Source organism: Crocuta crocuta, unplaced genomic scaffold, assembly GCF_008692635.1.
Source record: "Crocuta crocuta isolate KB4526 unplaced genomic scaffold, BGI_CrCroc_1.0 scaffold2, whole genome shotgun sequence".
Lineage (NCBI taxonomy): Eukaryota > Metazoa > Chordata > Mammalia > Carnivora > Hyaenidae > Crocuta > Crocuta crocuta.
The window spans coordinates 4742734-4770632 of record NW_027528640.1 but is presented as its reverse complement, the minus strand read 5'-3'; the positions used below and the strand labels follow the sequence as shown (position 1 = coordinate 4770632).

The following is a 27899-nucleotide window of genomic DNA, read 5'->3' as shown; positions in this document are numbered from 1 at the left end:
CACTGGCCAGAGAAGGAGAAGGAATCTGTAAAACAAACAAACAAACAAAAAAACAAAAAACACACAGGGTGAAATTTGACTCCTAAAACCGATTCCTGACTTCCTGCTTAAATGCAACCTGTACCTGATGAATGCCTATCTATTGTGTGATTGATTTACAGTCAAGATTTCAAGCGTCTGTTGGGCCTAGATGAGAGGAGGGACATTAAAGAATGAGGCTAGTTCTACTGAGTGGTCTCCCAACTCGGCACCCCCTTGTGAAGGGTATGGTGAATGGCATTGTTCTTCAGCAGCAGATGCTGACGTCACCCGGATGCCTGTTCAGTGCTTGGGTAGTGCAACAGCCAAACACACTCAGGCCATGTTGAAGCCCCAAAGCCATGTTGATGAGGGCATAACACAGAGGGGACGCCTGCTACTGTTGTCAGTGACCTGGGGACATCTCATGAGGCCAATATGGATAAATAGATCAGTGCTTAAGAGGATTACTCTTTTATCTTCACAACGTGGCAATGTAACTGTAAGCAGTGGTACCACCTGGGTTATAGACACTCAGCTGTTCTGTCCCCATTTCCCATGGTTGGCTACATCCTTACAGCAGGTGGTAGTCATTATACCTAAGACCACAGAAGTCTATACCTGATGATACTGTCAGGATGTGCGTGGGATAATTGCTGGAGATCTGCAGGGTCAGAATGGAGTGACTCCAAGTCAGAAAGTGGAGAGTTTCTTGATGCTTGGTAGTTTTTTGGTTTTTTGGGTTTTTTGTTTTCTTGTCTAAGACCTATAGTCATGGCTAGATTCTATAAAATTCTAAAAATGGATGGCACTCTAGGGTGATGGATTACTTGTTTCTGAACTGGGTGGGGAGGGATAGAGACACCAGGCCTGTGTTTGAAGGGTGTACGACCTTGAGCTGAATAAGGAATGTCTAGTCTGGGGATGGAGTTGAATGAAAGGGAGGAAGAATTAATTTTTTAATTTATTTTGAAACTTGTATGGTCCAGTTTTTTGTCATTACCATAAGGGATTAATGAAGGGATTGACCAGTCTTTGCTTTCTTCCTCAGGGCAAGTGGTCCTACTCCAGACACTATTGTGAGCCCACTTTGCTCAGGGGACTCTCTGCCCCCCCCACCTCGGGTGCATTAGATGCTCCTGACACGGGCTCCCCACACACCTGGTGAACCTGCCAGGTGAGCCTGACACTCACCATACCACACCGGTGTCTCCTGGTTGGTGGTTCTCAACTTGACTGCTGTAAGCTCCTAGAAGACAGAATATGTATCTGTATGCCATGATCCCCTAGGTACTTGGCATTTGTTATTTCCTAAATATTTATTGGTGGGACAAATAACATACCACATTGAAGCCGACTTGAGTGCTTCTTAATGATTCTACCCAGTGCTTTGAAATCCTTACCCCCTCAGTAACTTTCAAGAATTAGATCAAGTTGGGGCGCCTGGGTGGCTTCGTCGGTTAAGCGTCCGACTTTCGCTTAGGTCATGATCTCGCGGTTCGTGGGTTCGAGCCCCGCGTCGGGCTCTGTGCTGACTGCCAGCTCAGAGCCTGGGGCCGGTTTCAGTCTGTGACTCCCTCTCTCTCTCTGACCCTCCCCTGCTCACGCTCTCTCTCTCTCCTAGAAATAAATAAAAATATTTAAAAAAAATTAGCTCAAGTCAACTAGAAAGGTATCTGATGTTAGGCACTTTATCTTTGAAATCATCTACATAAATGTAATGCATTTCAAACGTGCAATTTGGAAAATGCGAATCTTGAATGAGTACCACATGGATCTGATAGTTTTAGGTTGTTTCGGTTAAACTTAGGTGCTATGTGAATTGAGCATGTCCTTGATGAGTTACATAGCTGTCAGTGTTTGGCTGCATAATCTTTATAAAACCACTGGATGTCTGCGTACCTTGATTGTGTTTTTAATCGATAAAATGAAATTATAACTTGTTTTACCTAACTATTGTTTAAAAAGTTAGAACCATTTATATGGAAATTCTGACAGCTACAGGGTTCTATTCAAATGGTTTAAAGATTTTAGAGATAATGTCTTTTCTGTATTCTGCATATGTGAGTTTGCCCAGTGATCAGGACATAATTAGCCATTTGTATTCGTGTCAGGCTTCCTTCTGGGGCTCCAAAAGGGACCAGGTTCTGTCTAGCTTCAGCGCAAACATAACTTGATGGAATACAGATTCAGAAGGGGGGAAAGGAGCGTTAGGAATATGTAGAAATAGGGTGTGGGGATGGAATTACCCAGAGTGATGGTTCGCAGGAAAGAGCTGTTGCTGGCTGGCCCGCTGCCCCCTTTTAAGCCTCCGCATGGGTCAGGCTCAGGAGGTGAGAACTCTGCTACATAGGTTTACACCAATCTTTACCTCCTTTTAGTGAATATACATCCTTAAATGATGAGGAGCCAAGTACTAGGCTGTGCTGTGCCATCACTTGCTGGAGAGGTGGCGCAATTCTGCTGACCAGGAACAGCTCATTTGATGGCTAGACCACACTCTGCCCTGCCCTTCTACATGGCACTGCATGAGAATGATGCTATACATACGAAAAGAGTGAATGTTTCATGTGTTTAAGCAAGGGACCTTCTTCATAGAAATCCAGATTGTTCTTTGCCCTGAAGAAACTGGTCAGCCTGTTGTAAAATATAGATACCACTTCTTTTATCTGCGAAAATGTAAGGACTATCCATTTCCATATCCCATACAGCGCAAGCATCCTGTGTCCAGGTCTATTAAAGCTCCTAGGAAATCTTAAACCAGGAAATAAACATCATTACTGTTGCCCTACTTAGAGATAACTACTATTAAAACAAACTCCTTCTAATTGCTGTTGACTGATAAATTTTCACTGCAGCACTACGCGGCTTCCAGATGAGAAAAATCACAAGGAAAATGGCATTCTCCTAGCATGCCCGTGTAGACAGTTTTGAAAATGGAGAACAGCTGAGCTCACTTGACATTTCTTGTTGTCACCCATTTCATCCGCCAGCGGAAGAGGCCATTAGGGAGCTCCCTTTCCTGGTGAGGTTTTCCAAAATTCCGTCCAACTTTGAGAACTGCATACAATTGACCAAAGAGGAGATGGGTCAGAAAGGGACATTGTTTCACAGCCTAGAAAATGGGAGTATCTATTTTTTGTTGTGTTTTTTTAACCAGCTGTGTCCTATACTTTCTTACTGGGAGCTAGACAGAGGCATTGGTTTTCATATTTATGTGAGGACTTGAAAGGGATCATAAATTGCCTTAAGGTGGCAATGAGCTGAGGTGATGGAGAGGTATTTGAAGAAATCGCAAGCTTCGGAATCACGTTAACGATGTGCTCTGCAGGAGATAGACAGCGGGGGGCTAATAGACGTGGAATCTTAAGGCTTCATTTTTCTCCCTCAAGAAAGAAGATTAATTAAAAGTATATCAAATGTATAGCTTCTAGCAGATACTCACATTGTTTGCAAAAGAGAGACCATGGGGTATAACCACATTTCCAAGTTGAAGTCCCACCGTTCAACTTGGAAAATTATGAGGCTGACTCGTCAGTGATGTTTACTTGAATGCCAGCGACTCTGTGAGCCTGTGTTTTCCCATCTTGGTGTAGTATTTAGGGACGCAGCCCATCCAGCTGACAAGAGGACTTACAGATGTGATGCCCATTTCCTTAATGAGATTCCAGACTTAAAAAATCTGTTGTTCTGCCCAGATGTGCAGTGACATTTTCCGAGTACGTGCTGAATGTTTTGAATTAGGCACACTGTTCAAAATGTGCCAACCTGTAGGAAATCGTGTCACTGTAAGAGAGCTGTCACCAAAACCAGCTCAGTAACTTGCTGGAGATGGAAGCTTCTGCTCCAGACCCAGCATGCGCCATGTTGGGAGCCTTGTCGATGTGACATGGACCTTCTACGTAGTAAAGAGCGTGTTGAAAATGAATCTCATTAAAATGAAATGGCTACCCAGCCTCTGTTTCCTTTTCTAAAGGGTTATCATTTTCAATTCTGGGATTTTTCTGGGCCTTAACTGCCACTAAATCACATACAGCCTTTTTATAATAGAAGTAAAAAACTGTCTAGAAATGAAGAGTGCTGAGACTTTTGTACCAAACAGTGTCAGGCAGGAATATGTAGCAGTTACTCATTCAGCCAACACGGATTGGCTTTTTCCTGTGTGCCAGTAACTTGGAATACACCGCATGGGGGATAGAAAGATGAACAAGACCTACTCATGGCTTTCCCAGCGCTCTGCTGCAGGAAGCCATCCTTCTTGTTTTTGGCACCATGTTAGCATCCTCTCAGTCTTCTCTTAATTTTCTTCTTAACCTAGAAGCCTGCCTAAACCTGTCTGAAATTCCCCAGGTGATGGTCCTTTTTATTACTTGGAGGTAGCAAGCCAACTTCCAGAATGCTCATAACTTTCCTTTTCAACTTCCTCATGGTCATTGTCAGTCCCCTACAGGCTAGCGTTGACCCTCCTATGTACGTAGACTGTGGTCACATCACTGAAGGACACCGATGTGTGAATAACCTTGCAGGTCCCAGTATCCTGCTGCAGATCTACCCAAAGTTACTGGACTCTGATCTGAAAATCATTGCATGAGGCGCATGTTACTATGTCAGTTTCCTAAGATAGTGTGACAAAAGCTTAAAATTCTTGTCCCAAGCCATGCAGCTCCTCCATTCTGTAAGGAAGATGCTCAAAGGGGCCATACCCTGGATGACTGGTTTCACTCTCCAGCCTCTGCTCTCAAGCTTTTATGTTTTTCGAATTCCTGAGTTTTTAAGCTTGTGCATAAAGCATGGACTGGGACACCATTTCCTTCATTAAAGTCAGCAAGTGGCACCACCCTTTTCTTAGACATCTGTCCTGAAACTATCATCCTTTTGCACAGTGCCCCGTACAGGGTGGCTATCTCAAGATAATTATCATGATGTCCTCCATCATGCAGATCTGTGACTCCCTGCTCTCTACAGTGATCTGTGGGCTGCTGTCCAAACTTCTGGTTCACTTGCTCCTTGGGGATGATCCTGTTCCATTTCTCTGATGTGGGAATCATCAGCATTCCGGCAGGTGGCCCACTAGAGCACTGCATGCCTCAGGAACCTTCTTTGCAGGGGGCTCCTTATGTCTGTGTGGAGTCTTAATCACCAATCCTGTGAATTCTAATTACTGGTTTAGTTCTGTCTTTGACAAGTCAGAAGGAATTGCCTCCTTCTGGTGGTGGGTTGGTTCAAATATGGCTTGAGATGGAGCCATCAAGGCTAGCATAAGATGGATGAATAAGGAAGTGGGTGTGTAAGTAAGGAGGAAAAGACAAAGTTAGCTTTTAGCAGCAAGAGATGCTTGAGAACAAGGTCTATATCTTGTTTCTTTTTTCTATCATTGGTACCTAGTATCTATAGCTCTTGGCATGTAATAAGGCCTTTGTGAATGTCTGTGGAATGTTTGTAATAACTGTCTCCCAGCTTGTGATTTCAGACTAGCTGTCAATTCTCTGAGAAACAGCTCCGTTGAATTCACTCGATGCCTAATAGACCTATGGAATCTTTGAGGACTGTTAGAGTTTTCCCTTTCTCTTATCCAGACTGACTATCCCCTGTGGCTCCATCTTTTCCACGGATTGTTCTCCCCTTGAAACCTAGTCCCTTATTTACCCTACAGTGTTTGTTGAGTACTATGAATACATCATCATATTTATAGAAGACCGGTGTGTGATGTAATTCATATACATGGATAACTGTGAAGCAAGGCAGAGTGATGAAAGCTATGAAGGAGGCACAATCAGAAGGCTATACACACACACACACACACACACACACACACACTGACACATTGGCTGGCTGGTTGATTGCAAGCCAGGGTGGATTAGAAAATCTTCATGGAGAAAGTCGTCTTTGAACTGGACTTGGAGGTCTACAAGGATTGTCCTAAGTAGAGAAGAAGAATTGGAGCAAAGACCTGAACGCAGGGAAAGGAGGGGTGGGTTTGGAAGCTGGATGTTAGAATCATTGAAGGAAACAAAGGTGTGTTTGAGGAATTGTATGAGATGAAACTAGGAAGGTACTTCGCACTAAATATGGATTAAATGCAAGGATGAAGATGCTCTGCTTCATTTACTGGTAGTAGGGAGCCATTGAATGTTTTGTGGGTGGGTGACAGGCTGAGAATGGTTATTTAGGAAGATCCATCAATGACTGGAATTGCTTTTCACTGTAAGTGACTCACTGAGTGTAAGATTTTTACTAGTCTGCAGTAAACAGAACTGGTAGCATTTTAGTTTTGACAACACTACTATGATCTGTGAGTCTGCTTCCCCTTCTTTCACCCTTGGTCCCTAAAATTTGCACCTGAGTTGCATAGAAAGCCACCTGTTTTGTTGAGGCTCGTTCCCCTGCAGCTCCCCCCTGCCCCCATACCTGGCCTGTGCTTCATGCCAGGGTCATTTTCAGACTACCTGAGGTTTGTTTATTAACTTGCTTATTCCTATACCCTTCTAATTCCCAGCCTCCACCACTGAATCTTCCTGAGATCGGTGTCTACAGGTTTGTAAACAATTCCCCTTTGGTTTAATAGATGTAAGATAATACAGGGTATTGTAAACAAGGACGTAAGGGGGGAAATGGGGATACTTGGGGAATTTGTCTCCACAGCCCCCCCCCCAGTCTTGTACCCCCCAGAACCTGTTACCCATCAGCTCCTAGATTTTATGTTTACAGGCTTTAGCCAACAACCAGGGAGACATGACTAGAATTCTGCAGACACTGAATTCATTCTGGCCCCTCTGAGCCCTCCCACATGTATCCCTGCTGCCTGTGGGGCTGCTGTCAGACATGCTCAGGATGGTTCACACAGCTTCTTGAAAGATGACTCCTTGAACACCACGGAGTTAGCATGCATAAACATCGAGACCTGTCATACGGAGCACATTGCTTCTTGAGCTTTCCACTTAAAGACAGAAGGTAGCTGCTGGCAACTGTGGAGGGTAGGGGAGGGAGTGTGCTAGCCCTGGCATGGTGTTGTGGGCCTGCAGAGGGAGATGTGGCCTAAAAGGTGGTCATGAGGAGCCTACCTTGGGTGCAAAATATCTTTGAAGCCTCCCATTACATTAAAACCTTGGGTAAGACGTGCAGCCCACTTCTCCCTCAATTTCAAGAAATTCTACTTCAATAATTACCCTTTTTGAGAGAGAGAGACAGAGAAGGAGAGAGAGAGAGAGACAGACAGATTGACAGATTGTGAGCAAGTGAGCAGCAGAGAGAGGTAGACACAGAATCCAAAGCAGGCTCCAGGCTCTGAGCTGTCAGCACAGAGCCTGTGCAGGGCCTGAACTCCTGAACTGTGAGATCATGACCTGAGCTGAAGTCAGATGCTTAGCCAACTGAGCCACCCAGGTGCCCCACTACTATTTGATTTCTGTTGGCTTCATGAAGGCAGCCACTATGCCACATCATTTCAAATACATGAATGTGATGACCACACAACTAAGGATTTTTCTACCAGTAAGTTGATACTGATGGTTATTCTTAACTGCAGTGTTCAACTTGATCCCATCGAATATATAATTTTTCTAGGCAATAAAGTTTACAATCTCTCCCCCGTCCTAACGGTGGTGCAGTTTGCACACCAGAAACCTCAGTGTGTTCCCGATGCATTATAAACAGCAAATGGCCTTTTGTAATCATGAAGCATTTGTCTCCAAACATTCTGGCAGTTGAAGTTTGGCTTTAGGCTAACATGTGCCTTAATAATGTAGGGAAGCAGTTGTGGGCTCCATGGACCCCCTCCAAGCCTCTCAGCTGTCACTCTGTGGATCTAAGGAATCAGAGATGATTCAGGCATCAGGAGATGTGGGTGGTGGTAAAATAAAGCCTCTGGAATCCCTTGAGTATGTAGTAAAGTACTTGATGGCATGAGCTGGTACTATTGAATGTGAAAGGTGATGTTCTAGATTAAGCTAACGACACCTTTGCTTGTCCACCCTCCTGCACTAAGCCCTCAAACTTCCAGTCCATTTAGACAAAGCAGGGATCAATAGTTTCAAATGAGACACACCTGTCATCTGAAAATGATTCTTGCAGACCAGGGCTGACTAGGGGAAGAATGAGTTACTCTGAAAAGCTTGTCATAAAACTCATCTCAAGTTCACTGAACGGAAGAACAGTCAGACGCAGCTCACACTCCAAAAGCTCTAGTTCTCCTCCAGAAGGGACTACGAGGGTCTCTGGTGTTTTTTTTCTATTAAGTAGAAGGACAGAAATGGGTTTTATTTAGACAACGAGTTTGACACATCCACAAAATTCAATTGTGAAAATACTTGATGAGCTCTTACTTCCATGAGCCCATGGAACAAAAGAAATGGCTGTAAAGCAGTGATCAGATGTCAGGAGTACTGCTGTTGGAGAGCAGCACTGACCAACTGAAATGTGATGTGAGCAATAGATGGAATGTCTAATTTTCTTGTAAGCATGTGAAAGATAAAATGGAATATTGTGTGGCCTTTAAGGACAAGATCTTGCCATCTGTGACAACCTGGATTGACCTAAGTGAAATGTCAGTATATTATGATTCTACTCATAAGTTAAATCTAAAAAAAAAATGGAAAAACAAAAGCTGAATCAGATGTGTAAATACAGAGAAGAAACTGATGGTCACCAGATGGACAAAGGAGAGGGGGATGGGCAAAATGGGTGAAGGTGTGGGAGACCCAGGCTTCCAGTTAAGGGAAGAATCAGTCAGGAGGAGGAAAGCCACAACATAGGGAATAGAGTCCATGAGGGGTGCCTAGGTGGCTCAGTTGGTTAAGTGGTCGACTTTGGCTCAGGTCTGATCTCCCTGTTCATGAGTTCGAGCCCTGCAGTGGACTCAGTGCTGATAGCTCAGAACCTGGAGCCTGCTTCTGATTCTGTGTCGTCTTCTCTCATTGCCCCTTCCCTGCTCACACTCTGTCTCTCTGTTTCTCAAAAATAAATATTAAAGAAATTAAAAACAAAGAGTCAATGATACTGTATTGTAGTTGTATGGTAACAGACAGTAGCTACATGCATGGGGAACATAGCATAACATAGGTAAGTCAAATAACTGTGCCATATACCTGAAACTAACCTAACACTGTGTGTCAACTGTACTAAAAAATGTAAAATAAATGAAAAGGAAAGATGTAATTCAATTTTATAGTACATTTTTACTTAGTATGTCAAATATTTTTATTTTAACATGTAATCAATATAAAATTATCTTAGGCATTTTATGTTTTTTCATCCCGAGCCTTCCAAATTCTCTGTATAATTTACAGAAAGCACATTGCAATTTCCGTTAGTAATCAATGACTACATATGGTTAGTGACTGTCATATTGGACAGCATATCTTTAAAATTATCAAGAGTTAGGAAAATGGAACCAAGCTTTCATCAGACTGGAAAAGTCTGAAAAGAGAGAAATATAACTTTGAACTGAAGGGTGCAAGGATGAGTGAGACTTTGAGGAGAGTGGAGAGTCCCTCCACTTTCCAGAATCAGCATGAGCAGGGGCGTGGGGGAAGACTGGCATTGATGTGGGGCAAGCCTGATGCCAGGGAGAACTGGAAAATGGCACTGGGTCAACCTCTGGAATTTGAACTCTGCCTTGGAAAAACTAAGTACCAACTTCTTTTCTCAAATACTAGTATGCATCTTGTGGAAAATTAACAGCAAAACAAAACATGTAACATGCTGTATCATCTGGGAAAGTCAACCCATTGATCAAGTTTATTGTGATAAAATACACATCACATGAAGCACACTTTAACCACTGTTAAGTGTGCAATTACGTGGCATGAAGTACATTTGCATTGTTGTGCAGCCATGACCACCATCCACCTGGGGGAGTCTTTCCTCACCCTGAACTGAAACTGTCCCCATCAAGCACCACCTCCTCAGCTCCACCACAGCCCCTGGCAACCACAACTCCACTTTCTGTCTGCGTCATTTTGACAATTCTGGGTGCCTTGTGCCGATGGAATCATACGATGCTTGTCCTTTCATGTCTGGCTTATTTCACTTAGTATTACCGTTTCGGGGTACACCCGTGTTACAGCATGTATCACATTTTCATTCCTTTTTCGGGCTGAATAATACTCCGTTGTATGTGTAGCTGCATTATATACATCTATTTGTCTTTTGAAGATCTTTGAATCGGTACAACCTTGTGACAATGGTGAATACTGCTGCTGTGAACATTAGTGTAAAATTAACTATTCATGTCCTTGCTTTCAATTATTTTGAGTATATATCTAGGAGTGGGATTACTGGATCCTATGCTAATTCTGGGTTTAATTTTTCTAAGGAACTGCTTTACCATTTCTCATGGTGTCTCCACCATTTCACATTTCTACAAGCAATGCGTGGGAGTTCTAATTTCTTCACATCGCTGTTCATTTTTTTAAGAAGAGCCATCCTTGTGGTTGTAAAGTAGTATCCCCTGGGGGTTTTGATTTGCATTTTTCCCTAATACTTAATGGTGTTATGCGTCCCATCAGGTCTTTATTGGCCATTTGTATGGCTTCCTGATCACCATTTGTAAAAGGAAAAATTGTCCCTAAGACATAAAATTTACCTTCCTGTTGCTTGATAATTTTTGCAACTTTTTATCTTGACCTCCTTCCTGCTCCCCAGGTTACCTGAGTGTCAGGTGTGTGTTGTGGTCCTTAGAGCAACCTAACACTTTGATTTCTAGCGTGCAAAGCACTGTTGACCCAAGTCATTCCAGAATGTTAAGATAATTAGACTTTTTAAAAACTATGGCAAAGATAGTTGAAAACATATGAGAAAGTAGTTTGAAGATATGGGGTTGTATTTATAATACAGAAGTAAAAGAAAATCACCAAATTATTTGCTTGTTAGGTCATGTAGCTGATGATGTACATGGTTTTGCACTTGAAAAAATGGCAGTTATTTACAAGTACATTTATCGCCTCTGCTTGGAATGGAACATTTATGATTCCATTATTTTATTTCCATGTATATTTCCAGGCTAGAAAGGTAGGTGTTAGGGTCAAATTCTTCCTCCGTGGTATGTTGTGTCTATTTAAGATCCTTGATATCTTTTGAATCCATCCATCTCTCTATCTTCCTTGCCAACCCACCAGGACCTACCCACTACCTACTTGGGTAATCATAAGAGACTGCTGATTTCTTTCTTTCTCTCTCTCCTCCCTTCTTAATTTCTTTATCTCTGATTTTCTGGATCTATGTTGATCCCATATGTCTTTCCCCCTTTCTTGCTCCCCCTAGTCCCAGTCCTCTAATGCACCGTTAGGGGGCTGCTAACATAATCTACTGAAGCGAATCACTTACTTTAACCTTCCATGCCCCCTCCTCACCTCTGTATCAGGTTCTGAGGATGCAAGATCCATTTGTACTTGTCTTCTTTAGTTACATCTGTGAGAGCCTCCTGCCTCACCCAGCACCTCAGCCAGTCTCCCTGGACCACTTGCTTTGCAGACATCTCTTCCTGGAAAGACCCCTTGTCATGATGGGGAAACAAAATTATCTAGCAACTTTCTTCCCACATTCAGTTCTAGAGCAAAGTCAAGAGCTCTAGAGCAAAATCAAGGGTTCTAGAGCAAAGTCCAGAGTCCCCTGCTGGGCTTAGTGCTAACCCTTTGGTTGCTTGATGTGAGGGGTTTAGGGAGTCCCAGGGGGAGGGCAGGGAACAGGGAACTATTCATAATCTGGCACCCTGTGGCTGGGAACCAGCCTAGCCTCCCTGCCCATCTTCCTCCGAGGCAACCCTTTCCCCAGGACCTTCTTGTGGCTGCCTTGGTCCTGTTTGTCAATCTGATGGAGCATATGGGTTCCTCTAAGAATAATGTTTATAAAAGCATAAAATAAAACAGGATTACAAAATGCAAATATATATTGAAATACAGTAATGTACAGTATAATATGTAGGATAAAATAATAAAAGTAAAATCTAGAAGCAGGTCTATGAACTACCATAATTTTAAAGTAATGATAAGGGAAAGAACCTGGGAGAAGAAAGATGAAACAGGTCTCCTACCCTTTTTATAAGGAAACTAATTCCATCAAGTGGGCTCCATCCTCCTGGCCTCATCTAGACCTAACTACCTCCTGTGATACTGTGGCTTGTAAGAAATATACATGTAGTCTCCCCTACTGACCCCTGGCAGTTTCTGGCACTGAACTCCAAAAACTCTTGAGAGAGTTTTCTAAGTGATGAGAGTGAGTGATAAAGATTTCCTTACCTTAAGGAGGTGACTTTGGGACTCAAGGATGGAAGCTGCCACCAGGGAACCAACCATGTGATCAGAGGTTGGAAATTTCTGTCTCCTCACCTTACACCCCACCTCCAGGGAGCAGAGAGTGCCTGGAGGTTGAATTCATCACCAATGGCCAATGATTTAAGCAATCATGCCTGTATAATTAAGCTGTCATAAAAACCCAAAAAACAGGTTTGGGAGAGCTTCCAGGTTGGTCAAGGCAGGAAACTGAAACTGGGTGGGGGGAGGGAGGAGAGTGGAGCTCCTAGAAATAGTGCCCCCTTCCCCGAGTGTACTCTCTGCATCTCTCCCATCTGACTGTTCCTGCGTCATATTCTTTGATGATAAACCAGTGATATAGGAAGTAAAACCTTTCTCTGAGTTCCATGAGCCACTCTAGCAAATGAGTGAAACAAGAGGAGGAAATCTTGGGAAACGTATTTACAACCAGTGGGTCAGAAGTGCAGGGGCTGTGGACCAGCCTCTGAGGGGAGCCAGTCATTCAAGAGTGAATCTTAACTTTGGAGTCAGATGAGGTTTCTGTGTGGATGGTGTCAGAATAGAGGTGAGTGGTAGGACACCAAGCTGATGTCCTGAGGACGGCTTGTGGTGCGGGGCATCTCCCAGCCCCCCAACCTCACCCCACTTGAATTGGCACCAAAACTTCCTTGCTGCCCCATCAACATGGGGATCGTGGCTTTAGCTTTTGAATTTGGGAGAGACCTATTCAGTCAATAGCACCAGGTGTAGAATCCTGGCTTGCGCAAGATTCTCTACTGCAAAGCCCCCAACCAATCCTCATCTGCTCTTCCCCACAGGGCCTGGGGAGTCTGTGAGGCCTTTTCAGTGTGTTCACAGCCCTAGGTACTTACTCCCTGCTGGCACTTCCTCTTGATTTGTTTTCCTTGCGAAGAGACCCGGAGATAGCAAGCCTTTTCTGTAAAGGGCCAGATAGTCTCTGTCAAAACTGCTCAATTCAGCCAGAGTCAATATGTAAACAAATGGGCATAGCTGTGTTCCCATCAGATGTTTTATGGACGCCTTAATTTGTTTTTTATAATTCTCATGTATCCTGAATTATTTTTAAAAAATGTTTCAGTCACTTAAAACTACAAAACCTCTTCATAGTGTGCAGCCTGGAAACTGACATTGGGCCTGATCTGGCATGGATGATCAGCTGTTGGCCTGTGTACTAGATCACAAGTTTCGGCAAGGCAGGAGCTCTGTTTGTTTTCTGTCCCTTACATATAGCACAGGTGTTGGCTATATTGGTATAAAATCAATAAGAGTTGAAGAAATATTCAAGACTGTGTTGTATACCCACACAGGCTTTCTCAATATCCTTCCAAAATCCGAATTGCACAGTGTATGGATTCCCTAATAGAATTTAGGCCAAGCCCTGATTGTGATCTGATTCCACCACAGTTGTGTGGCTCCTTCTCTGTAATCTCTGTGTCCCCCAAACGAAGGCCAACTCTTGGCCATGTTGAAGGTGTTCTCCATGTACTCATACACTTCTAGATCTCAGAGGAATGGGAATTTGCCTGTTTCCCACCGAGTTCAATGTGGCCTTAAACTGGAAAAAAAAAATCGGTGAGTAGAGAATTTTCGATTGACTCTTGAACAAAAAGGAAAACCCTTTTCCAATACTTTTGCTGCCCTTCAGACTTAAATGTTCAACAATCGTAATCATTGTGAAAATCAGGAAATTTATTTGTGAAGTGCTTATTCCCCTACAGAGATTAAGAAACCACTTGAGTCAGAGGTATACGGAGATTTAAAAAAATTGTTTTGAAATATCTGTAAATTATGGAAGCACCAGACTTATACTCCAGCCGAGGTTAATAACACCTCGAATATGACCACTTTCCTGATAACAAGGCAAGGTGATTATGAGTCACGCTTGCCCACCTGTGAAATGCTGACCTGATTAATAGGTTTATTGGCTGAATACAGAAAAGGTTTTGGCATCTTGCCCAAGGTCATGGACAAATTTGCAATCTCGTCAAGCCATGTTCATGATCATGAAAATATCTGAAGCAGTTTCACTTAGAGATGTTTCAGTAGCCCTTATAAATGGGAATCAGATAAAACAAAAATACTAGATTCTGTGAACTTAGTTTTAGAGACCATTTTTCAATCCATGGATTATGGTGTCTGATCAATTGAGTTGAAATACTTTAATGTCACTTGGAATCCACTTCTTTATTTTTAGGTGAACTTTATGCACATAAATTACATTAATGACCAAATACACCCTACACCTACCTAATGAAAAACTAACTTCTTGAGAGAGGAGAGGTTATAAGAAAGAAGCCACGGACTTCTGTCTGAGAGAAGGTCCAAAGTTATTTGAGGAAACCTAATCTAGACCTAGCGGAGACCATGAACAATACGGTTAATGTGCTAAGTGCCAATGAGGGACCAGGGCAGAGAGCCGGCTCATTAGAGGGACCAGGGACACAGCCTGGCCTCCAAGCAGGAACGCAGACAGAAAAGTGTTGCAGGTCACTCAGTCACAACACGTGTGTGTGTGTGTGCGTGTGCGTGCACACTCGTGTGTCCATGCACATGCGCACACCCCCCCCAACCCTTCTCACTTGACTCCTGGGTACTGTTGCCTCTGTTTGGTACTTACTTACCATTCCTGCTTGAAACTGTGCACACAACACCTTCCCAGAAACGTTGACAGTGATCCTCCTCTTGATCAGTTATCATTGTGATCCTGTCTCTTGGTTTAAGAGCCGGTAATAGGAATGTTGACGTACTGCTAAAGTTGTGCTCTTTGAAGTCTTCCTGCAGGCCAGACTCCTCAGATGCATGTATGCTTGACTCCATTTAGACATTCTGCTTCTAATTAGTCCTTTGAGGTACAGTACGGTACATACATGTGTAATAGTACAACTATTTGCATTGCCACTGATTTTTAAAATAGTAAGATTGGTTGATGTCTCCTAATTCCTCCTTTGGAGGGAGACTTTGGATACTGGAAAGACCTAGGAACCATTAACAGGGATGCTGGATACAGAATTTCCTTTTCTTGTAAGCAGTCAATCAGTTGTGGCATACCTCTGATGTATTTGAAATTCCAGTTCTTGGCTGTGTTTTGTTTTTAGGATCTCTAAAAGCTTTCTGTTGTTCATTGCATTAATCTCCTCTTCCCATGCCTGGCTTCTAGGGCCTGCAAGCAGCCTGCTCTCAAATGAAAGAGAAATTTCTGCAGAATCTTCTACATTTCTGTCTTATCCCTGCCTGGACTCCCCACCTCTCCCCACCAAACCCCTCCCAGGCGAGCTCATCTCTCCCCACTGGATTTCCCCTCCACCATCTCTCTGCCAGGCCAGCTCCTGTCAGTTTAAAAAAGATGCTCCTTGTACATCTTCTCCTGAATTGGCAGTCCTTTGTGGTTGCATCATCCGGTCTTTGGGTTTGTCTCAAGCAAACAGGTGTTCTGGAAAGGAGCCTGGATTCGGCAGAGGAGCTTGAATGTGGCTGGGAGAGCACCTGTGTGTGAGGAGCTTTGTTGTTTTGCTGATGGATCATTTTTAAAAGATACTTGGAGTGGAGCCATGTGCACACTGGTCCTTGCTGCTTTGGGAATTTTCTAGTTAACCGAGCACTCTTTTTCTTTCTTCAATGAAGAACAGGCCCAGGGAGAAGTCACGTTCTAGTTCCTCAGCTTCAGTTTTGCAAGGAAAAATTAGGTAAAATTCAAAGATAGGGGTTTACACGTCTTCTCCCCCTTTGCTCTGTGTGTAATTCCTAGTCCCTGCCCATCAGGCACACCCATGGCCTCATATTCCGTGTTTGCCCTTGGCCCCTCCCCCCAGATCTCAGTCCCCAGTGGTTCCATCTGAGACCTGGGAAGAAGAGAGAATTGTGTTCTTCTGTCTTTGTCCGCTTCACTCCTTTAAACTATAAGCTGTCTCCACTTGTCCTCCAGAGCCCTTATTTACTCCTGTCCCCACTGGTATGATCTATGAATTGGCTTACTCCATTGGCATGCTAACCTAAAGTATTTTCTATTACGAAAAAAACGTGCAAACATACATAAAAATAGAGAGCATAAGTGTCTTGTATGCCCACTGCATAGATTGTTACTGAGATTTTTAGTGTATTCTTTTAAAACCAAAGTTTCTCTTACTAGGTTGTTCTTTTACAGTACCGCATCTGTCTTTTCCCAAAACCTGTCTCTTAGTCATGTGCTCAATAGATCAGATGGTGAAATTCTGTGATCCTCAGTTTCAACACTACTGTTCATTGTCAAAGGCAGTGGTAGTTAAGACTAGACATTAAAATTCAACAAACAAATCTAAGAGAACTTCACAGGGAAGCTTTGGGCACAGGTTGTAATTTGTAAAAATGATCTACATGTAGAAATCATGGTCAAGTTATTATTTCTATCCTATTCAATTCACTCCTAAGCCTGAAAGTGGAGTTTTCATTTGTAGTTGTTACAAGTAAAATGGGATCATTTGAGTCATTAACACCATTCTGGGTAATTACCCTCCATGTGATTTCCTTCACAGGTAGTCTTGAAAGTATTAAAGGTTTTCACTGTGGACTTAGGCATTCTCATCCCTTAAGGGCAAAAGAGAGCCAGAATCTTCCTATTAGACCGTAATACTAGACAGCAACTATGAACTACCTTTTGCCAGTAGGGACACTTGACTGCTTTAACGAAATAGGATACCATGATGTTATCAGCTGAAAATGAAGGTCAATTCTTTCTCCCGAATCCCTCATCACCCTTCTGCGTGATGTGGTTCACGGTTGAAATTGCCTAATTTTTTTGGTTTGTTTTCTTTCTCTTTTCTCCAGCTCTGGTGAATGTGAAACTCTGGGCCATCGATCGACAATGTTTTCAAACAATCATGATGAGGACAGGACTCATCAAACATACCGAGTATATGGAATTTTTAAAAAGGTAAGATGCTTTATTTTCTCCTTCTGAGGGCATTTATGGTCTTTTTAACCCTCTTCCCAGAGAGGCAGCCCAGGGAAGCCTTTGCCTTTCATTTCAGTCTTAATAGTCTACAAATAAGTAGAAGCATGAGACTTTGGACTGGCTTCTTTCTGGTTTTGGTACTGATTTCCATGCTAAGTGAGGAAGTCCGAACTTGAGAGATTCAATGTTCTCTCAGGGAGTGCAGTTTAAAGAAACAAAGGGGAATTTGCTTGAACAAAATGGGGTATTGACTTCATCCCTTACTATCAGTTAAAATATTTATGGGACCTCTCCTGACTGAATCGTCTCTTATGTAAGATTCCATGTCCAAGGTCAGTTGACTAAGATGGAAAAGTTAGAAAAGTTCCAAAAGCTCATTATCCTTTAATCCCAAGTTTAATTCCCCAATTCAATTCATTTTATGTTGTCATTCTGAAATACCAAAAGTTTTTCTTTTCTTGATACTGTATACTGTCATAATTAAGTATAGCATGGGAACTGGGATAAAAAACAGCTTTTAATTTCTTAGGATTAAACTCATGTTCACTGAAATGCATTTCTTTGTCTCTAAGCTTATTTTAAAGAAAACACATTATTTCATCATTAAAAAGAATATTGATAACTCTGACTTTTTTCCAGTAAGTAGTTACTTTGTATTTTTTCTGTTGAAAACAGAATCATCCATAAATAATGTACAGATTATGTTTGCTAAAGAGGGGCGTATTATCCATTAGGATCTTCATTTTTCAGAGATAGAATATCAACCTGGCTTTTTCATTGTATGTTTTTGGTTTTATCGAAGAAACAGTTTAAGAGAAGCTAGAAAATTTAAATCCAATTTTGGGTTGGTGATACATCATAACACATAACTGTAGAATTTTCTTAGAATGGAATTTTAATATTCCTTACTTGAGTATTTTATCTAGTTAATTTATTTTCTGATTCATTGTTGATGCTTATTTCATTTCCACATAATTTTTCTTTATATTCTTGCTAAAGAAACTGTAAAATTCTAATTTGATGTCAAGTAGTAATTTTAAAAAATAACCATCAGTAGGGTGTTGGGATTTTTCTTCGGCATGATTGGGTGAAACATTTAGAAAAGGAAATGTAAATTTGTTTGGAGTTTAGTACAGTTTGCAAGGAAATTATTCAAGCACTGTGTGTGTGTGTGTGTGTGTGTGTGTGTTTGAGTGTGTTTGTTGATGTATATGTGTATGTGTATATTGGTATGTGTGTGAGAAAGAGAATAGAGAGACCAAGAGAGAAAGCTAGAGACAGAATAAATTATCATTTTTAAGTTTTTAGTTAAAGTACAGGTTACTGATTTCTTCTGATGGAACCGTATTAGGGAAAGATCCCAACTGATAATAAAATTCTTACCTGTAGGACAGAGCCTACCTAAGGTCTCACGTACCTACACATTGGGCACTTAAAATGTAAGTTTCCATAATTGTGTTCTCTAAGAAGATGAGGTGTCAATGCTCATGACCCACGTAAATTTTTCTTAGAGGAAGTGGTTCAGGCAACGAAGTCTCATTTTGTTGTGGCTGGGTTTTTTGTTTTGTTTTGCTTTGCTTTGCTTTGTTTTTAGTTGAGTCTGCATATACTTTTATATCTTTTGTATTCACCTAAATTTGTGTTATCTGCTCTGACGATTCAAACCTTAAACAAGAAAAGTTGGTTCTCCAGAGGGTGCGAGTGTGTCTGATTGGCCAGCTTAATGTAGGTGAAGTTTAGAAAGAAGTGGACGCGACAGTCACTTTCCATCCATCTACTCTGTCAAGAGTCAAGTCCACATCATTTGTGAAGATGGTGCTGGGCTGGGAGTCCAGAGAGGTGACCAAGGGACCATCAATGCCTTGGGCCAGCTTTAATCTTCTTGCTAAATTATGACTGTGGTTAACTGGTTCTCTCTAACCCTTCAGCAGCTTACAAATGCTTTTGGATTATGCACAGTCTCATTAGCTGGAAGTTCAAGGCCCTCACACAGCAACCTTTGCCTGCTTTCCTGCCTGCTTTCTTCTTTCCCCATGCAAACCAGATAATTCCCTGTGCCTTTATATAGTGCCCTGCCTGGATGGCCGGTTTTGTTTGCTTGGTTGGTTTTGTTTCCCCACCCCCTATTTCCCGTCTGTTTAAAATCTTTAAATATCCAATTAAAAGCTGCTTCTTTCACAGATACTAACCTCTTTCCACCAAGGAGTAATGTTTTCCTTTTTGGAACTTGGTCTCTGTCATGTGTCTCATTCTCTACTTTTTTTTTTTTTTATTCTAACCTGACTAGTGAACTTCTACTTTGAGACTATAAACTCATCATAAATATATTGGTATTCATCTTTGGCATGAAACTTAGTGATTTGTAGATAGGTAGTTAATAGAACATTAAGGGCAGGACCAGTAATAATTTGCAGGGTCCAGAGACAAATGAAAATTGAGAACTCCTTTTTAAAAATGTTAAAGGGGCACCTGGGTGGCTCAAGTGAGTAAGGTCCAACTTTGGTTCAGGTCACGATATCGCAGTTTGTGGGTTCAAGGCCTATGTCAGGCTCTGCACTGACCACTCAGAGTCTGGAGTCTGCTTCATATTTTCTGTCTCCTTCTCTCTCTGCCTCTCCCCCTCTCAAGCTCTGTTTCTCTCTCTCAAAAAAGAAGAAAAAAAGTCAAAACCCTGACAGCATAATATTAAACCAAGCATAGGCACCTTCTAAGCTTGAGCCCTATCCTGTTGCTGAGGTTGTATACTCATGACGCTAAATGAGTGAGTAATACTCTTTTCTCCTTCATATTCCTAGGTTAGCTCTACTTGTTGCCGTTTATTCTGCAGAGCTGTTACTAAGTATGTGTACTATCCCTGAAGGGTGTGATAGTATCAAAAACTTAGATGACCAAAATTAACATTTCTATCCTGACTTAAGAATGGTTTATTTCTCTATAACTGATTTCCTTTAAAATACCCCTACCACTCTTTTACATGATGTAAAAAGTGTTTAAGATTTATGGGGTTAAGTCAATCAACTTTTTCCTTTATGGCTTCCTGTGTAGAAAGTCTGACGGGAATATAATAAAAATATGGGGTTAGTACTTTGAAGTTCCATGTAGCAACCTGTGTGTGTAGGGAAATGGGGTATTTTTCCCTAATGTGCTAGCTAAAAAAAGTTCATCTCCATTTTTCTACCGTAGACACCGTATACTTTCTATTTGGTTAAGGAGTTGAAGGAATGTGATACTTAGAACGATAACAGCTCGGGTTAAAGGACGGTCTTCTGTCCTGCTCCTGTCCCATGCCGCTTGTCTTGTCCATTTTAATAAATGAGCAGTAAGCATATTAATGTACTGCTGAAATGTGAAGATTTTCTCCATTGTGAGAGTTGGGTTTTATTTTCATCCCGGTCTGTTTACCTATCTTGGAGCTGCCCATCATGGGGTTTGGCCTCCTTTCTGCAATTAAATGCCACATCCAACTCAGATTCTACCTCTTTAATTGTATGTAGCCATTTCTCTCTCATTCCTCTATTTCACATTCCCTGATGTAAACACAGATGTTCCTCACCAAGCAAAAAAAAAAAAAAAAAAAAAAAATTAAAACAAAAAAACACTATTCAGGGTTTAGTAGGGCTGCCAAGCAGGGCACGGTCCTCTCAGTCCTGCGGCGGTTTTGCTGGTTGTGACCATCTTCCTCTTGGGCTCCTGGAAAATGCTGTTGTTGGAGATGGATTCTGAAAAACAAGCCAAATAACTACCAGAGTTAATTTATGTTTGCTTTTCCTGAGCATGTTCTCTGTGCTGCCCTTGGCTCTGTCCCTGATTCCCCAGGAGCCGCCGAATGCAGCAGGGTGGCCACAAGGTGGGGAGGTAGGAATGGGGTTTGCTCATGGCCTTGAATGGACTACAACCATGATCATCCCCCTCTATGTTACCTTCCTCGCTGTCAAAGGAGAGAACAGGGACCGTTTGGAATTTAAGGTGCTCTCTGGATCCTGTGCTCCTCTGGAAAATGGTACCTTGATTCGCAAAGGGACTTTTGTTAAGGCAGGTGTGCGGTCCTCTTCCTGCACAAAGCCTGTCCGTGGCTTCCTCCCAGCCTGAGGGGAAGCCTGCATCTTTAGTGGGCAGTCACTGATCTAGAACATAAGATGAAGATAGAATGTGTATTTCAAATATTTTAAGTGTTAACGAGACTTACTGATGTAAGAAATGGTTTTAAATTCTGGCTTCACCATCCATATGTAAGTAGTCTTAGGCTAGTTTCTTTTTTATTTTTTTTAATGTTTATTTTTGAGAGAAAGAGAGAGAGCAGGGGAAGGGCCGTGAGAGAAGGAGACACAGAATGTGAAGCAGGCTCCAGGCTCTGAGCTCTTAGTACAGAGCCTGTCCAGGGGCTCGAACTCATGAACTACAAGATCATAACCTGGGCCCAAGTCAGCCACTTAACTGACTGAGCCACCCAGGTGCCCCTAGGCAAATTTCTTNATTAACCTAATCTCAACAAAAACCTATAAAGTGCTAGCATAATTTCCATTTTACAGATGAGAAAACTGAGGCCAAAGACTTCCAAGATTTTGAGCTAGTTAAGGGGAGAGCCAGTAGCCTCCGTAAAGGTGCTTGTAGACTCTTCCCTTGGCTGCTTCTGTAGCTGCAGGCTGCTCAAATATTAGGTCCAACACAATGCTCGTCTTCTCAACAAATTGGCACTTACTTTGCCTGGAGATTTGGGCAGCTGGTTAACTTTGTTCTTGGTGCCCCTGGGTTTCCTATTCACTATCCGTTTCTCTCCAGTAGCGCCCTTTTCCCAAACCTCAGGAATTTTTTGTTTGCTCTCACCACCCTCTCAGGGTAGGTACTCAGAAATAAATACTCAGAGCTTTCACTGTGAATGGTGATAAAGAATAGTGATGGCTTAGAATCCACTGGCTCAGTAGAGGGGGCTATAATTGTCTGGAAAGTCACCACCTGAAGGGAAGCAGATGCCATGATTTCCATAACAGATATTAAATGGTGAAGAGCTCAGGATCATTGTCTTCTGGTATCAGACAATCAGGCATTGCTGTTTCTGGCTTGGGCTTCTGTCTACTGTCCTGAGGTTCTGATAGAGGTCGGGGTCTTTAAGCAAGACCCACTCTCACTGAAGTTGTATTCTGTGATCTTTTGAGGAACTGGACTATTTGAACATTTACCAACAGTATCTTTGGTACACTTGAGCCTGAAGAAATCAGGGACCTACTTTGGGGCTCACAAATTATGTAAGGAACAGCAGTACAGTCTAGTCAACCTGAGCTCTTCACGGAACATCAACATCTGATCCCCCTTTCCCTAGACTTTTCTCCTATAATTTATGAGGAGACATGGTAGAAGAAGGCTCCTATGAAAATAGTTTAAGGGATTTTAGACATTTTTTAAAATTTTAAAGAGTGAGTTACAGACCTGTTTGTTAAACTCTTAAGCTTTGAGCTTTAATAGAGGTTTTCTAGAAGATTGTGAAACCTGCATTAGAATTAAGCTTGAAAAGCTGGCATAGTTCTAATTTGAAGGGAAATAACTCAGGGCATTGTAAGAGGCGCTTTGTCATCCCACATACGACCACCTGCTCAGTCCATCTTGAGGTAGCAGATCCATTCTCATTAAAGATGACACCAGGGTCAGCTAAATCTAAGAGTGGCTGTTAATTTCATGTTGTCATTGAGCATTTGCACAGATGTCTCCAGCAATAATCCTTGTTTGTTTTTGAAACAAAGTATCATCTCTGATATTTGCATGTTATATATCGATTGTAAAAGTTCTACACTTTCATATATAGCATGCTCCCCTCCACATGTATAAATTCCTTCTAACCCTTACAAATAAGGTACACAATTTATGGTATTTATGGAGAAAACTTTAAGTCCAACAATGAATCTTGTATGGATGAGTCTTGCTGGATCCTGGGGGAGATGAGACTTCAGCCAAGGGATTGGCTGACTCTCCCAGAGTCTGGGCTGGCAGGGGTGAGTCCCTTTGGGGATGCTAGGCTAACTTTACATCCCATGACCTTAAGGATACTTTCTCAACACCCTGGGCAGAGGGGTAGTCACAAAACTAAAGCTGTGTGACAAAGCATTTTGATATTCCTTCTTCTTGTTACAGTCTTGAACCTTACAAATCATTCCTGTAGCCAGTCTCGTTTCGTTTCTGTACCTTACACACTGAGACTCCTTGAGGGCATCAGGGAGTGACCATTTTCCATAAGGAGACCATTCTGTGATGAACAGGTTCAAAAGGATGCCACAAGCTACTGGGAAAAAGAAAGTAGGCTTCTGACCTTCTGGCCACCTGGATTTCTCCACTTGAGATAGAAATCTACTTGCCCACGGTAGGAGAGGAATCCTAGATTCTGGAGTGGGGCAAGTAAGCATCAGGGTGAGTTCAACCACCCTGTCATCTGATCTATCCTAAGAAGAAGAGAGAACATCAGTTTGTTCAGAAAAAGAAGTAGGGGCGCCTGGGTGGCTTGGTCGGTTAAGCAACCAACTTTGGCTCAGGTCCCAGGATTGATCCCTATGTTGGGCTCTGTGCTGACAGTCCAGAGCCTGCTTGGGATTCTCTCTTTCCCTCTGTGTCTCCTGCTGTACACACATTCTCATAAAAATAAACAGTTAAAAAAAAAAAAAGACCAGGAAAGAAGTGGAATGTGCATCATAAGTCGTACTTGGAGTTGGCTGTGGGTTTGGCTTGGAATAACGTTAGTCCCAATGGATTCACCAGTAGACTTTACCAAGGTCAAGTCCTAAGCTCGGCATATGGCTGTTGAGCAGTGTGGGCATCTCCGAGCGACACCATTCTGCTTTGTGCTTAGTATAGGGGTGCAGGGAGAAGGCTCCCTGCAGAGGGAAGCCCTTAGAACACCTGGCATGATGTGTGGTGACAGAGGCACGGGCTGCATTGTGAACACTCCCCCACAGCCAGAGTGTTGGCATAGCAGTGAGAGAAATCGGGGGGAAAACACAAACAAGAACAAAATGGTCTGCACCTGCTGCTCTACATACATTATCTCACTTGATTTTGACAGGCTCTTTTGAGGGAGTTGGTGCGATCCTTTTATTTTAGGAGGCATCTGGAGTTTTTAAAATAAACAGCGCTCTCACCATCCCACAGCCAGATTCAAGATCAGGCCCCACTCCAAGTCCTTGTTCTCTTTATCAATCACATCAGGCAAACTTCCTGAAAATGGGTGATGTCACAAAAATCAAGAGATCAGTATTTATCATTTTTGTCTAATAGAATGAACATATCAATAGAAGATGTTGCACAAAATTCATTGCAAGTATAAATAATGGCCCCCAAGGGGCGCCTGGGTGGCTCAGTCGGTTAAGCATCCGACTTCAGCTCAGGTCATGATCTCACGGTTTGTGGGTTTGAGCCCCGTGTCGGGCTGTGTGCTGACAGCTCAGAGCCTGGAGGCTGTCCTAAGATTCTGTGTTTCCCTCTCTTTCTCTCTCCTGCTCATGCTGTCCCCCCTCAAAAATAAATAAAAATGAAATTTTAAAAATAAAGGTCCCCAAAATTGTTGGAATTTTTTTTTATTTTACATTTTTATTTTTGAGAGAGAGCTACTAGCTGGGGAGGGACAGAGAGAAACATGGTGACAGAAGATCTGAAGCAGCCTCTGTGCCAACAGCAGAGAATCTGATGTGCGGCTCTAACTCCCGAACCCTGAAATCATGATCTGAGCCAAAGCTGGATGCTTAACTGACTGAGCCACCCACGCGCCCCAGAAATTTATTTCTTGATAGATTTTAACCACTGCAAAAAGTTGCTCGTGTATGTGTGTGTGCTCACATGCACACGCTTGACATCATCCATCCACTTAGGAATCTTCAGGCTTAAATCATTTAAAAACAGGAAGGTTTTTTTTTTCCTTCGGAGTCTTAGGAGAAGCATGCTGTTTTAAAATTTACCTTGTATTTATAAAGCAAGTGATGGAATGTTTATGCTGGAGCCCAGCACAATTCCAACTGAATAGCACAACGTGGGTTTTCCTATAAACATACAGAGTCAGTTTAAAGTTATTCAGTATGTTTCAATGAATTAAATCAATTTTATTTTCCCATTTGACTGGATGGGATCCAACGGGTAAACATTGTATTCCATGTTTGGGAAAAACTCCTTAAGTGTTCTGCTCTGTTGTGCAAACACAGACACATCAAAGTTGCCTTGGAGGATGGATTTGTTATATTGTTTTCGAGAGAACTCCAATCCACAAGTAGATCTAACACAAACATGGCCAAGATTTAGTGTATTGAAAGAAAACTATTATAATCAAAGGACGTTAATGCCAGGGAATCCAGAGTTCTTAAAAAAATTATCTCTGTGTACCCTGAACTCCATTTACTTAGAAATAAGGCTGTTGGTTGAAATGACATCCTGATGTTCAGGGCAGGGTGTTTGCGGGGGTGGGGATGAAAGATTGTCGGTGTAGCTGTTAATCTGAGTGTTAACACCGCCTGGATAAAAATAGGAAGACAGAATGCAAGAGTATCCAACAAAGGAGGCTACAAATAGCTGTACTGTCACCAGCAAGAGGTTGCTGACGTGTCTGTGGTGAATGCACAGTATTCTAATGGTGTCCAGTCCAACTTCCTTCCTAACTCCTCCCACTCATCCCTCCTGCTCTTCCTTTGTCCTTCATTTGCTTCCCTCCCTTCTCTCTTACCCCCTCCTCACTCCCGCCATCCTGCAGCTCCTCTTTTCTTTTTCTGTCCCTATAAAACATCCAGATGTAGGAGTATTGTCAAGGTAGTTGAAAGCTTCTTAAGGATAAAGTTTACATCCAAATAGCATGTGATCAAAAAGGTTTTTTTTAATTCAAAGCAGTATATTCCACAACGTTAAAAATTGTCCTCTCAGTGACTTGTCACACCAGGTGAAAGGTGTGCTCAGTACTTAGTCGTAATGACTGAACTGCTTGGCAAAATCAAGAGTTGTATATACTAGACATGTAGAATTAACCCAAATCAGATTTTGTTACATTCATAAACATATCCAATCTAGATTTTTGTACTGGTTAAATCTGTGAAAATTGGGGTCTCCCCTAGAAAATGTTGTTCACTTACTTAGCCCAGCCTCAAGGTGTGTTGCCTGCCTGTTAATGGTAGCCCACCCCTTCTTCCCTTTGCTGACCCCACCTTTGATCTGCAGAAGCCCAATGGGTAATTAGTTGGGCTCTCCAAGCACTAATTTTTTTTTAATTTTTTAACATTTATTTATTTTTGAGAGACTGAGACAGAGCATGAGTGGGGGAGGGGCAGAGAGTGAGACAGAGACACAGAATCCAAAGCATGCTCCAGGCTCTGAGCTGTCAGCACAGAGCCTGACACGGGGATTGAATCCATATACCACGAGATCATGACCTGAGCTTAAGTTGGACACTGAACCGACTGAGCCACCCAGGCACCCCTAAATAATTTTTTTACTTAAGTGTGAAACTCTTTAACGAGACCAGAGACCATCTATTTTTATTTTTTTTTTTCTAATCCGGGTTTTCAAAAGAGAGATTTCTCCTATCACTAACATTTGTTCTTTTTTAAAACTTTATTAAATAACTTGAGAGTTACAAAAAATTGAAAATTTAGTAGTGAGAGTTTCCATATACCCTTCACCCATCTTTCCCTTAGAGGTAACCCTGGTATATTTACAGGACCATGTATAAGCATTGGTATAACTATGGTACATTTATCAAAACTAAGAAATTAACATTGGTACAATACTATCAACTACAGTGTAGATTTTATTCAGCCTGTTCCAGGGTCCAGTCCAAGATACTGGGTTGCATTTAGTTTTTTCCTTAGGCTCAATCTGTGATGGTTTTTCAGTCTTTTTTTGGTCTTTTATAACTTTGACGGAAGCATAGTGATTAGCCTTTTCTCATACCATGTCTCTCCATTCAGCACTATCACTAGTTCTTCATCATCCTTCTTAGATTGTTCTGGAATCTACCTACATGTCTGACTTTTTAAAATAGTTTTTTCCCAAATAAATTTCACAGCGCCCTCCTTATGCCACATGCTGGTATATCCCACTGTTTTCCTAAACAGCAAATAACCTAAATAATCGAAGGTTTCATTTCAGAAGCCCTTGTAAATTTTTGATGAAGTAAAGTGAAAAGAACTTCATCTTAGACCGTTTCCACTGTAGAATAGGTTCAGGCACTCCTTTCCTTCTTTAGATTATGTAGTGACTCTTTGCACAGCCCTAGCCCGGTACTCTGGCGATAGACTTTAATGCCAGCGCACCTGACTTTTCTGAAGGTCAGCTGACAGCCTTCATCCATAGGTAAGAAGGCTCTTAAAGTCAAATTAAGATAGATTTATTCAAACAGACTTTGGAGTTACTAATTATACGGTAATACTATAAGAGGTGACTAAGAGTACTTTACAAATCGGTGGCTGGCTTTTTTTTTTTTTTTTCCTCTTCTGATCTGTTTGAGCCACATGTTTGCTGTATCTTACTCAAGCCCTGGAAGTTTGCTGTCCAGAAGTCACAGGATCTATAGAGCCTTATGTACTAGCATTGCTGCCAGGCTCCCTTATGTCCACTTCCTGTCCACCTCACTATTTCTGACCCACCGACCTGCCTACTGTTTTGTGCGGCTCTCACGTGGTTTCTCTGTCTGTCCGTCAACACCCGTTGATTTGGTCTCCTCAGAGGTG

General features: G+C 42.1%; 1 protein-coding gene across 2 annotated transcripts in view; it reads left to right on the top strand.

Moving 5' to 3' along the window:
- PRKG1 (protein kinase cGMP-dependent 1) overlaps positions 1-27899 on the top strand; it is a 1238678-nt gene that overhangs the window by 780240 nt on the left and 430539 nt on the right. For both annotated transcript variants that reach the window (XM_077755217.1, XM_077755219.1), the window contains exon 4: positions 17088-17193. In XM_077755217.1, coding sequence (XP_077611343.1) covers positions 17088-17193 — 106 coding nt within the window. The remainder of the gene's footprint in view (positions 1-17087; positions 17194-27899) is intronic.